This window comes from Sabethes cyaneus, chromosome 2 (genome assembly GCF_943734655.1).
Source record: "Sabethes cyaneus chromosome 2, idSabCyanKW18_F2, whole genome shotgun sequence".
NCBI lineage: Eukaryota > Metazoa > Arthropoda > Insecta > Diptera > Culicidae > Sabethes > Sabethes cyaneus.
Window position 1 is genome coordinate 49390393 of NC_071354.1, and position 12840 is coordinate 49403232.

General features: G+C 42.9%; 1 protein-coding gene across 1 annotated transcript in view; it reads left to right on the forward strand.

Annotated features, from left to right (window-relative positions):
- The first annotated feature begins 6807 nt into the window (after window positions 1-6807).
- Window positions 6808-12840, forward strand: part of LOC128735397 (paired mesoderm homeobox protein 2A-like) — a 117749-nt gene continuing 111716 nt past the window's right edge. The window contains exon 1 of the mRNA XM_053829882.1: window positions 6808-7153. Coding sequence (XP_053685857.1) covers window positions 6808-7153 — 346 coding nt within the window. The remainder of the gene's footprint in view (window positions 7154-12840) is intronic.

The window sequence follows — 12840 nt, forward strand, 5'->3', positions numbered from 1 at the left end:
AATACCACCTAATACCACGGTTTGCTATTCCAGTTCTCTGTTCGTACGAGGTGTAGTAAACTGGAACAGTTTACCTGATATTGTCAAACGTTCAACGTCAGAAACAGTTTTTAGAGTGGGCAGTCTCGAGTTCTTCAACAGAAACTAGCAATTCAATTAGTATGTATGTTGCAATAAAATGTTTTATAGATTTATAGATTTTAAGATATATGGTATGTAAACCGTAGATATTCGAGGATAGCAAATGAAAAAGGGCTACCTTTACGCTATCAAGACAGAAATAAACAGAAACAGATTAAACAGCTGTTAATACAGTATCACAGGACAATTCTACTTCTTTTTATCAAGAAAGAACATAAAAATTACCCGCTGATATGAAAATATAAATCAATTTTCAATCAATAACTGAAAATTCATCTTGTTAATTCCAGCCTAAACATACTGATAAATGTACGGAGCAGAGGCACCAAGAACACTTCTAGGTCTAGCATATTGAATAAAAATCCATACTAAATTAAGTACCACCACTATTCTAACATCATTTCTAAAGCGAATCGCAATTTAGGCTTCATAATGCGTACTTATAGCCGACGATTTCCGTGATCTACATTGCTTGCGAGCTTTATACTTTTCGTTGGTGCGATCGATTCTTGACATGGCTTCTGTGGTGTGGTATCCGTTTACATATATTTGGTCGGCCAGAATCGAGGCTGTACAACGTAGATTCGTCAGATACGCGCCGAGACATCTCCCGTGGTCGGACCCCAGGAATCTCCCAGATGCAGATGCAAGTTACTCAATATCGAAACGCTGAGTAGCAGGAGATTTGTATCAAGAGCGTCTTTGTTGCTCAACTCCTAAAGAGCGAAATCGATGCTCCTGAACTTCTGTCCTGCATTAACCTTAACATGATGCCTCGTCCACTTTTCCCGTTCAAACCTTCACTTAGACATAAGGTCAGATGAAGAAAGTTAATAATAAATAAATAAATAAATAAATAAATAACTACAAGGTATACAGCCCTAAGGGTTGTACGAAAGGGTGACGTAGGACTATATCAGATCATCAGATCAAAGACTAATGTAAACAGCATTTCTGGCATAAGTATGTTTATAAGAATCTGTGAGTGCCATTGTTTAAGTGAATGTTTAAAAGAGAAGAGCGAAATATTCAGATTCAATTCTTCATTTAATATTGCATTACGGTGGCTTTGAAAATACGTGGACGGAGATTCAAAAGTACAACGCCTGCAACCTTTGAGACATAGAAATTTCTTTTAAAAATCACTTGTGTGCATCATAAAGATTGAAATGGTAATAAATTATCCTCCTACCACAGGGGTGAGGGGTCTCAAAGCATCATAAAATAAATAAATTCATGCCTTCAAAAAACCCCACACGGCAAATTTGGTGCCATTTGCTTGATTAGTTCTCGAGCTATGAAAAAATTTGTACTTCATTTGTTTGGGATCTCCCCTTCTTAAAGAAAGCAAAGGTTCTAATCCACCACCCCTGTTAAAAGACGGACGGGTCCCATTATACCAATCCCCCTCCCCCTGTTAAAAGACGGATGGGTCTCATTATACTTTAGAAAACACTCCTTCCTTCTAAAACGTCTACATGCCAAATATGGTTTCATTTGCTTGATTAGTTCTAGAGTTATGAGGAAATTTGTATTTCATTTGTATGGGAGCCCCCTTCTTAAAAGAAGAAGGGGTCTCAGTACACCATAGAAAAATATCTTACCAAAAACCCCCACAAGCTAATTTTGGTTCCTTTCGCTCGAATAGTTCTCGAGTTATGAGGAAATTTGAATATTATTTGTATGGGCCGCCCCTCCTAAATAGAGGAGGGGTCTCAATTTACCATAGAAAAAATTCTTGTCCTCAGAAGCCCCTACATTCCACATTTGGTTCCATTTGCTTGATTAGTTCTAGAGTTTTGAGGAAGTTTGTATTTCATTTGTACGGGAGCCCCCCCTCTTAGAAGAAGAGGTCTCAGTACGCCGTAGAAAAATAATCCTGCCTTCTGAAACTCCCACATGCCAAATTTGGTTCCATTTGCTTGATTAGTTCTCGAATTTTGAGGAAATTTGTGTTTCATTTGTATAGGAGCCCCCCCTCTTACGCCCCCCTTAAAATTTCTCTCTTTCCCCCCGAAAAATTGCTGGCCATTTTATCTATTCAACGACATAATTTGTTTAGTTTCGTTCAGTAGTTTAGTAGTTATTAGCAATAAAAAGACGTTGTTTCGAATTTCATGAAATTACCTCATAGTATTTGACTTACTTATTTCTAACAGCATAGAGCGGCGGTGGCTCTTACCGTATCAAAATTTCCTCTTCAGTGCACTTGGTCTTGGGCTACTCGTCGCCAATTCGTTGAGCGTCTCGACATACGCAAGTCGGCTTCAACCTTATCTAACGAAGCGTACGCTGAGGGTGAAGATTGATAGCTATGAGTCACTACCCGCCTCAAACAAATCCAGACTTCCAGAGTCCCACAAGGTAGCAATCTCGGACCGCTACTGTTTGTTTTATTTTTTAACGATGTTGCTCTGGCTCTGGATGGAAGTTTCGAACTAGTTTATGTAGATGATTTGAAGCTGTACATAACAGTGCGCACACTAGAGGGCTGTTGGCGTCTACAGAACTCAGTAGTAACATTTGCGAACTGGTGCCGAAGAAATAAGTTGATTATTAGTGTTGAAAATGCCAGGTTATGAGAGTTATTAAAGTATCTGACTTGGTAGTTGGTAATACACCTTGATACAAAAATGGCATTCGGTTTACACTGTTCAACAATTAAAAGCAACGCGACAGTTAGGTTTTGTTGCCAAAGTAGCGAAGAATTTTTCTGATCCGTGTTGTTGGAAGTCGATGTACAAGACGAGTGCACAATAACTCATCCGTCCTATTTAGACAAATGTGTCTATTGTATGGCATCTTCATCAAGTTACATGGTGCGTTAAGATTGAACGGTTCCAGAAATGGTTTTTTCGTTTGACGTGCAAAAGCGTACCTTGGTGTGATCCAAACAATCAACTACCTTATCCTGACAGATGCCAGCTATTGGGGTTGGATACTCTGGAACGACGACGGAATATTAGGGTGGGCAAAATAACTAAGTAACTAACTTTCAATGTAAAATTTTCGTGTCCCAGGCAGATCTCTACGAAATACGACGTTGCTGCAGTCTGGGTATAATAAACCGTTCTCAGAGTGCATTCGCGCATTTACAGTCGTTGAAGAGTATTATGAGTTTGACTTAACCACTTAACCGAATCACTTAACCGTTTTTCGTGTAGAAATAGGTCGTTGTTATTTTAGTTTATTATTTCATTCATTAAGATATCATTGTCAGCTGGAATTACTATTAAATAAACAAATAAACCAGACCGAGCCATCTAGCACGTTGGCGCCGCGCCGGTGGGGTTCTTGCAGAGAACGGATTTCACTGCCATAGTCGTCCGGCATTCTTGCGACATGGCCGGCCCACCGTAGTTTCCCGAATTCCGCCACGCGTACGATGGAAATCTCTCCAAGAAGTGCACATGCAGCTCGTGGTTCATACGTGGTTCTTGTACATCGCCGTCAATATTCACTGTTCGTGGAAGGCGAACATTATTTTTCCTTGTGCCTCTATCATACATTTGGCTTCCGACGCATTGATTTGTATCCCAATCATACTAGCCTCCGTTTTAGTTTGGTGTAGATTGCCTCCGCTGTCCCAAGGTTTCTACTAACGATGTTCAGTTCGTCTGCAAAGGCTAGGAGTTGGCTACTTCGTTCCTCTCGTATCGATGCCCAATAGCGATGTTGAATAACATACAGGACAATTCATCACCTTCCGCAACCCTCTACGCGATTCGAAGGCACTCGAGCAAGAGTATCCCCGAAACACGCATGTAGGACTTATATCACTCACACCAGGGTAGCTTAGATGAACCGCGACAGTTTGTCCGGAAAACCGTTCTCGTGTATTGTCTGCCATATCTGTTCGCGCTCGACTGTATCGTATGCTACCCTGAAATCTACGAAAATATGATGGTTGGGTACGTTACGTCCCAACATTTCTAGTGGATTTAACAGAGAATGAAAATTTGATCCGTAGTATCACGGGGGTAAACGACGTAGCAAAATTTGGAATATTACTAGTGACAAATTTGGGGTTTGCACATAATTAATCGCAGAATTGACTTGCTTCATAGGCTTCATACCTCGCATCTCATGATTTAAACCAATAAATATTACCTAGTAAACCTAATACCAAATAAATAGCATTTTCAGTTGAAAATGTTATAATGATATCTTTTATTATTGGAAAAGTGTTCAGTTCATACCTTGGACCAATTGTGCATTGCCCTTAACGCAACCCATTATTGAGATGTTCTCTGTGATTCGATGACGCCTCCGGTAATTAATCCGCAATACACAGTGCATTATTTTTCTGAATCATAACTGGCATCTCCAAAGCTTCGTAAGGATTTGTATCAGTCTAGAAATGGCAATTTTATTTTTTAAAAAAGGGCGTTAATCCAGAAAGTGGCAACGCCACTGAGCGATATTGATGTTGAAACAACACCATGCGATAATTAACCATCTGTCGGGGAGCATCAACCTCCCCTTTTGCACATCGAAAGACATTTCTTAAAGATTATTTCGACATTTATTGACGGCTAATGTGGGAATAGTTTAAGGGTGCGTTTTCCAATATAGGGTAGATGCTCCAGTAGTTGTGGTAGTACCTATAGTGGTGGAAACTCAAATTATTCCGTTATTTTTGCAGATTTTGGTGCAAGTTTGGTGCTTACCGATAATACTGGTACTGGCAGTTCGATACCTATCAAACTTGTACCAAAATCTGCAAGAATAACGGAATAATTCGAGTTTCCACCACTATAGGTACTACCACAACTACTGGAGCATCTACCCTAATGGTAACAGCTACCTACCTATTCTTGCATAACATTTTTCAATGCAAAAAATAACAGCAACTGTTGCTTAGGAACCGACACAGTATCAGAATTGCTTAGTGAGCTGTTCCAAAACAAAGAACGATTCAAAATTCGGTTATTCGGTAACAACAAATAAAGTAGATTTTCCATTTTCCAAAACGCTGAAGATGCCTGATGGTGTGCGGGGACCCCATTTTCCCCGTCGAAGCGAAGCGAAAGAGAAACGAGACCGAAAACCAGTGCAGAGCGACGTACATACCAACCGCCGACGTACCTACCGACATGCAAAATCCGGCCCGGCAAGATAAACCATAAAATCTGAAAACGTGTCGAAAAATAAAACTGCAAATAAAATGTTGCACTTTTTCCCGTGATGTACGAAATTGTCTCACTTTTCCACAACTGCTGGTGCTGCTGCTGCTGCTGCTGGTGGTGCTGTGTTTATTGCTCAAGTTATACCAAAGTACAAACGTTGCTTTCGTCATCGTTTCCAGGCGGAGGAAGACACACTCAGGCGCGCAAGGTCCACGCTCTATGCTGCACGATACACCCTACGATGCAAGTTGACTTGAGGGCATGTATGCGTGAGCATAACCATTGCAAGGACGACAGGATCACCCATACAGAGGCGAACGTCGTGCAAAGCGAGGATACGGTGACGTCATCGTTTGAATTTCTTTTTGTGCTGCCAGCGGATTGGTTCGCACGTCGTAGCAGGCGTGGCTTGCCACCCCACGAGGATAACGACTAGGGATGCTGCGTTGCTTTCCTGCCAGCAAAGCAAACTGGGGGTGGAAAACAACCCCGGTTATCATGAACGGGCTCTGGCTGCCGGTGCCTTGGCTTTGCCAGAAGCAGCAGGTTTTGAGTTCACGTTATTGAATTAGGCTTATCATTTGATTTTGGCTACGGGAAGCAACCGGTCGCGTGCTGCTCTAGGGTGCGCGTTTTTGTCACAGGATTCGTGCAAAGTTCCGGAAGTCTCGGCAGTTGGAAAAGTTTTGCGGTTTTGCCAAACCAAGTGGGAACGTTTTTTTCCGCTTTTCCACCGAAGGGTTCCTCCGTTCGTGACAGGTGCTGAAGAAATTTAGCTGAATCTTCAATCAAATTTTATGTAGGGCATTCCGGTAGTACGAAAACTTCAGATTGGTGAACAAGAAAAACAATCCAAACAAGCTTGGTGTAGGTGAGTGTTTGCGGCGGTGTGAGTTTCGCGCAAAACGCAATTTTAACCTTAAGACTCCGACAGCGGCAGAGACGGAAAGATAGCCGAGATAATCTAATTTGAATTCGCAGAAATCTAATAATCTATTCCTGATTCAATAACAGTAACAATGATTTCGATCTGATTGAAACGACGATCAGCGGTGAAACCAAGAGAGAAAACGTTCAAAAATAATTTCGCTTATGGAACTTGAATCGCGCGAAAAAGTGAGTGTTGAGAGCTATAAAAAAACACGCGCCGCAAGTGTTGTGATACATAATCTCATGAAATAGGCATGAATCCCAGTCCGGGAGGTGTTGAGCGGTAAACTCAGGGATAATATAAATAAATATTCCAAAACAAAACAGTGTGAGTCGGCGAGCCCGAAACCGAACGGGAACACAAGTGAAAATTAATATTTAATTTCATTTTTCGGCGCCTTCCTGCGAGCGGTTCTGTTCTGTTGACTGTGCATTTCTGTGCAGAATAAAGCAACCGCCGCGCCAGAGCAAAAAGCAGGCAGCCATTGCCAATCAACATTATCGTAATCGAACTCCCTCGGCAGCTACGGTGAACGTGTTAGCCCCGTGACTTTATCCGCCAATTCGGAGAACCGAATAAAAAGCCGCCAAAATTTATCCCCACGAGATGGACTACTCCTACCTGAACCAGGCGGCGGCCGGATTTGATTCCAGCTGCCTCCAGGGCGGTATGGATCCGACCGGGCTCGGCAATATGCCCTGCTCGTACGGTGATCTGACCTCGTGCAGTCAGATGTCCCAAGCGGCCTACCGGTACACGGCCGCCGCTGCGTCGATGGCACGGTCCTACAACCCCGTCGGGACGGCCGTCGGGCCGGGCAACGTCAGCATGAGCGCACTGCACCACGCGGCCGCTGCCGCCGGACCGGGCAGCCAGTGCTCGGTGATGGGCGGCCGGACTCATCAGGATGTGCAGCGGGCTTCCATGTTCCACACGTCAATGAACTTGCAGTGTGAGTAAATTGCCAATTAACAAAACTGGTGTTTATTTCAAATTGCTTTAATATTGAACATTTTTGAGCTATCCTCATTACTGGTCCAGTTTTACACATATTTTTCCGGAAATATCCGGAAATTTTTAAGATTTTCTCCAGCATCACTATTTTATACTCCATTAATCGAGCGCAGTAGAATCAAAGTTTTTAAGTCACATATTCGCTCTTAAAACTTGAGAAAAAATTTAAAAACGAATGAGTAAATTTACAAACAAAATTCGAATTACCCGAATAGACTATTAGGAAAATAATCCTGAAACGGAACCCGAACATTTTGGGGAAATTAGAATTCTTTTCTTATACGGTATCAAAAACTTTTTTGTTAGGCAGCGGCCTATCCGCTACAAAACAGGAAACGAAATCTTCATATGTAAATAGGTATGTATGCATGTATATACAAAGGAAAATGTTTCTGTGGTCGAATAAATATAGATGGTTCTAAAACATTCTGTAAATAAAAAAAATGTACAGTTTATCATACATGCGTTGCATAATGTACGTCGGTAGTTGACTCTTAATTTTTGGACAAATGCAGGAAATATTCTCATCACAAAATTGGATATTTCAGGGAGATTTGATCCCGGAATCAAGTGTGTCTAACTTAAAATTTGTCTAACTTAAAATTAACTGTATCTAAATATGTTAACTAATAATAGAAAACGAGTCTAAACATTTAATTTAATAAATAAAAGTCTCTGTGCAGTGAAAATTTGGTATAGTTTGCCTGAATACAAAAGATATAAAACTTTTTATGTAATGCTAAAAAATGTCAAAGCAATTGCACTTTAACCCATCAGCTTTGCAAGAATCGGTTGCTCACGTTACTAGTTAAATAAACGTCAAGAAAATTTCCTTAATAAAATTTATGGTACCGTATTAATCGGAAGATTTTACACATTTTCAGTCATATTTTGGTTTGTTTATATTGATGAAACTTGGATTTTTACGAGTACTCGGTTTCATCCGCTATTAGAAGCATCAAGTCGTCTTTTTCATCTGAAACTGATATAATTCCTACAGCTCTATTTTAAAACAGTGGTCCGATCAGCTGGTATCTTCATCCAACTGCTTGTTTAATTAATAACTGCAGCAGCAATACTTTCCGGCTTCTTGGAAAAATTCCTGCCTGTCTCCAATTTAGAAAAGGGGACACCAATGTAATGTCGTAAACTACAGAGGAATAACCACTCCGTGTGCTGAATCCAAGGTATTCGTGAATGTCATAAAAGACACGTTATTTGCAGTCAGCCTGAATTATATAAGCAGACTACAACATGGATTCTCTTCCCGAGTGATCTGTAAAAACTAGTTTAGTGTACTTTGCAAGTTGATACAGTTTATACTGACTTGAAATCTGCTTTTGATACCATTATTCATACCACACACAGTATGTGTACCACAGGGTAGCAATTTGGGACTGCTGCTATTCTGTATCTTCATAAACGAAGAGTATTAGTACTCAATGAGGGTGGAAGTCTTTTATTCGCTGATGATTTGAAAATCTTTCTTGTAGTCAGACGAATCGAAGACTGCAGAATGTTACGGAAGCTTCTGGACTGGTGCATAAGGGATCAATTTATTCATTTATTTATTTATTTATTTACAACTTAGGCAACAAAGCCCTTATGGAACTTAACACCTAATACAGTAAACATCGACTGTAACACTTACTGAAACAGATGAACACTGTCGAAACTCGGTTGAATGCACGTTGCAGACCAGTGATGGCGCTGTAAGCACTGTAGTTGGTGCGACGAAAAGGTAGGTTAAGTAAAGGAATCCTATATGAGTAATAGTAATTCAAAAAGTATAGTGTCTTCACAAAAGTTAAAGAACACAGTTAAACAAGCAACTTTGCTACACATAGTAACTATCTATCTCTTACTGGTTTGGAAATATGGTTTAAAAATAGCTGCAGGGACCTTACCTTGGAGGATCTAAAAACAATGGATTTTCGTGATTATTTTTCTGATGTAGAAATTAAAGCTAAGTATTTGAATATTTGGTATTTTTGGATATATTCGAAGATATTTGTTATATTTTTAAATGCAAAAATAGTGATTAATATGCAGTAAGCAATCGCGTGAATGCTCTCTAGAAAACAATTCCTATGATTTAGAATGATGATGATTTAGATCCTAAATTGTTAAGTAACGGTTTTCGAAAATTCGATATATTATTAAAATTATAATTAAGTTCATCAAAAATCGCTAATTGAGAGCTTTTAAAAATTGAAATATCGGAAAACGGCTCGTTACAATTTAGGTAATAGATGTTTACATGCTCAAAAAAAATTTTTCAGCCAAGTCGGTTCACGAAATATACGTACCACCAGCTGAAAAAATATGGGTTTGCGTCTGATGTTTCGTACACAGTGCATTTTCATTGAGGCGACCCCATAGTTTTTGCTGTAATTTTTCAATGAGAGCAAATACCGAAAAATCAATCCTTTTAGCACAACATTTCTGAACGTATTACTTACTTACTTAATTGGCCTAACGTCTTATGACAAGGCCTGCGCAGTATAATTTCTCCATCTGTTTCGGTCCATGGCAACTGATCTCCAGTTCCGCGGGCACCCAGTGCTCGCCAGATCTCGCTCCACCTGGTCTTGCCACCTCGCTCGCTGTGCCCCTCTTCGTCTTGTTCCTACCGGATTTGATGCGAAAACCATTTTTGCAGGATAGTTGTCCGGCATTCTAGCAACATGTCCTGCCCAACGTATCCGTCCAGCTTTAACCACTTTCTGAATACTTGGTTCGCCGTAGAGACGCGCGAGCTCGTGGTTCATTCTTCGCCTCCATACACCGTTCTCTTGCACTCCGCCAAAGATGGTTCTTAGCACCCGCCGTTCGAAAACTCCGAGTGCTCGTAGGTCCTCTTCTAGCAATGTCCACGTTTCGTGCCCGTAGAGGACAACCGGTCTAATTAGCGTTTTGTACAGTGTGCACTTTGTACGGGGGCTCAGATTGTTCGACCGCAAGTGTTTGTGGAGTCCGTAGTAGGCCCGACTTCCGCTGATAATACGTCTTTTAATCTCACGGCTGGTATTGTTGTCCTCTGTTGCCAGCGAGCCAAGGTATACGAACTCGTCGACTACCTCGAACTCATCCCCGTCGATTACCACGGTGCTGCCCAAGCGAGCCCTGTCGCGCTCGGTCCCGCCCGCCAGCATATACTTCGTTTTAGACGTATTTATCTGCAATCCAATCTTCTCTGCTTCGCGTTTCAGTCTGGTGTACTGATCTTCCACCGCCTCAAATGTTCTGCCGACAGCATCCACGTCGTCAGCAAAGCAGATAAATTGACTGGATTTGTTGAAAATCGTGCCCCGCATTTCGATCGCCGCTCGCCTTATAACACCTTCAAGCGCAATGTTGAATAGCAGGCAGGAAAGACCATCTCCTTGTCGAAGTCCCCTGCGAGATTCGAATGGGTCCGACAATCCACCCGAGATTCTCACACAGCACTGGATCCCATCCATCGTAGCCATGATAAGTCTGGTAAGCTTACCCGGAAAGCCGTTTTCGTCCAAAATTTTCCATAGCTCTTGTCGGTTTACGCTATCATATGCGGCTTTGAAATCGATGAACAGGTGGTGCGTGGGGACTCGGAATTCGCGGCACTTCTGGAGGATCTGCCGCAGGGTGAAGATTTGGTCTGTTGTAGACCGACCCTCCATGAAGCCGGCCTGGTAACTTCCCACAAATCTATTGGCTATTGGCGATAGTCGATGAAAGAGGACTTGGGACAGCACTTTGTAGGCGGCATTCAGGATAGTGATGGCTCGGTAGTTCTCACAATCCAGCTTATCACCTTTCTTGTAGATAGGGCAGATAACCCCGTCTTTCCACTCCTCCGGTAGTCGTTCCGTATCCCAAATCTTGACAATCAATTGATGCAGACAGCCGGCCAACTTGTCCGGGCCCATTTTAATAAGTTCCGCTCCAATGCCATCCTTTCCCGCTGCTTTGTTGTTCTTCAGCCGCTGGATGGCTTCTTTAACTTCCCTTATCGATGGGGGTGGCACATCTTCGTCGCTTGCTGCACCAATGTGGTCACTTCCTCCGCTATCATGGTCTTCCGCCTGCACGCCATTCAGGTGTTCATCGTAGTGCTGCTTCCACCTTTCGATCACCGCACGGTCATCAGTCAAGATACCTCCATCTTTATCTCTGCACATTTCGGCCCGCGGCACGAAGCCTTTGCGAGATCCGTTGAGTTTCTGATAGAACTTCCGTGTGTCGTGAAAGCGGTACAGCTGTTCGAGTTCTTCGCACTCCTTCTCCTCTTGGTGGCGCTTCTTTTCCTTGAAGAGTCGGGTTTGCTGCCTCCGCTTCTGTTTGTATCGCTCCACATTCTGACGGGTGGCTCTACGCAGCATTTGTACCCGCGCTGCGTTCTTCTCATTCAATATCTGCTGGCATTCCTCGTCAAACCATTCGTTACGTCGATTCGGTGCCACACTGCCTAGGACGTTCTCCGCTACGCTGTTAATGGCTGTTTTCACGGCATTCCAACAGTCTTCAAGAGGGGCTTCATCCAGCTCTCCCTCTTCCGGCAGCGCGGTTTCGAGAGATAACGCGTAGTTTTCGGCGACCTCTGGTTGCTTCAGTCGCGCTAGATTATACCGTGGCGGGCGGCGGTATCGTATGTTGTTCACAACCGATAGTTTTTGACGTATCCTTACCATCACTAGGTAGTGGTCCGAATCAATGTTAGCGCCCGGATAGGTTCTGACGTCGATAATGTCTGAAAAGTGCCGACCATCTATCAGAACGTGGTCGATTTGTGATTCTGTTTGGTTGGGTGATCTCCAGGTGTACCGATGGTAGAGGTTATGCTGGAAGAAGGTACTACGTATGGCCATGTTCTTGGAGGCGGCGAAGTCGACAAGTCTTAGGCCGTTTTCGTTCGTTTGCGGGTGAGCGCTGAACCGTCCAATCACCGGTTTGAATTCCTCCTCCTGACCAACCTGAGCATTACAGTCCCCGATGATAATTTTGACATCATGTCTTGGGCAGCGGTCGTATTCACGCTCCAACTGCGCGTAGAATTCGTCTTTGTCATCATCGGTACTTCCGAGGTGAGGGCTGTGCACGTTAATTATGCTTATATTGAAGAATCGGCCCTTGATTCTTAATCTGCACATTCGGGGGTTGATCGGCCACCACCCGATCACCCGCTTCTGCATCTCGCCCATCACTATAAAAGCTGTGCCCAGCTCGTGTGTATTGCCGCAGCTCTGGTAGATGGTATGACCATCTCTATACGTACGTACCATCGTTCCTTTCCAGCATACCTCCTGCAGCGCTACGATGTCGAACTTGCGGCTCTTCACTTCTTTAGAAAGCACGTGGGTACTTCCGAGGAAATTTAGAGACCGACAGTTCCATGTTCCTAATTTCCAATCGTTAGTCCGTTTTCGTCGCCTGGGTCTTTGCCGATTGTTCCGATTAGAGTTATTATTATTACTTACGGAGTCCATTGCTTTGGTTTTTTTAGTGGTTCAGGCTTGCAAAGCCCGCAACCAACCCCACAGTATCGCCGGAGGGCCAACGTAGCTCGAAGGAGCCCTCCCCCCCGGTCAGCATACGACCTTGGTTTCCACCGGGGTTGGTTACCCGATCTCCACCCGAGGTTGC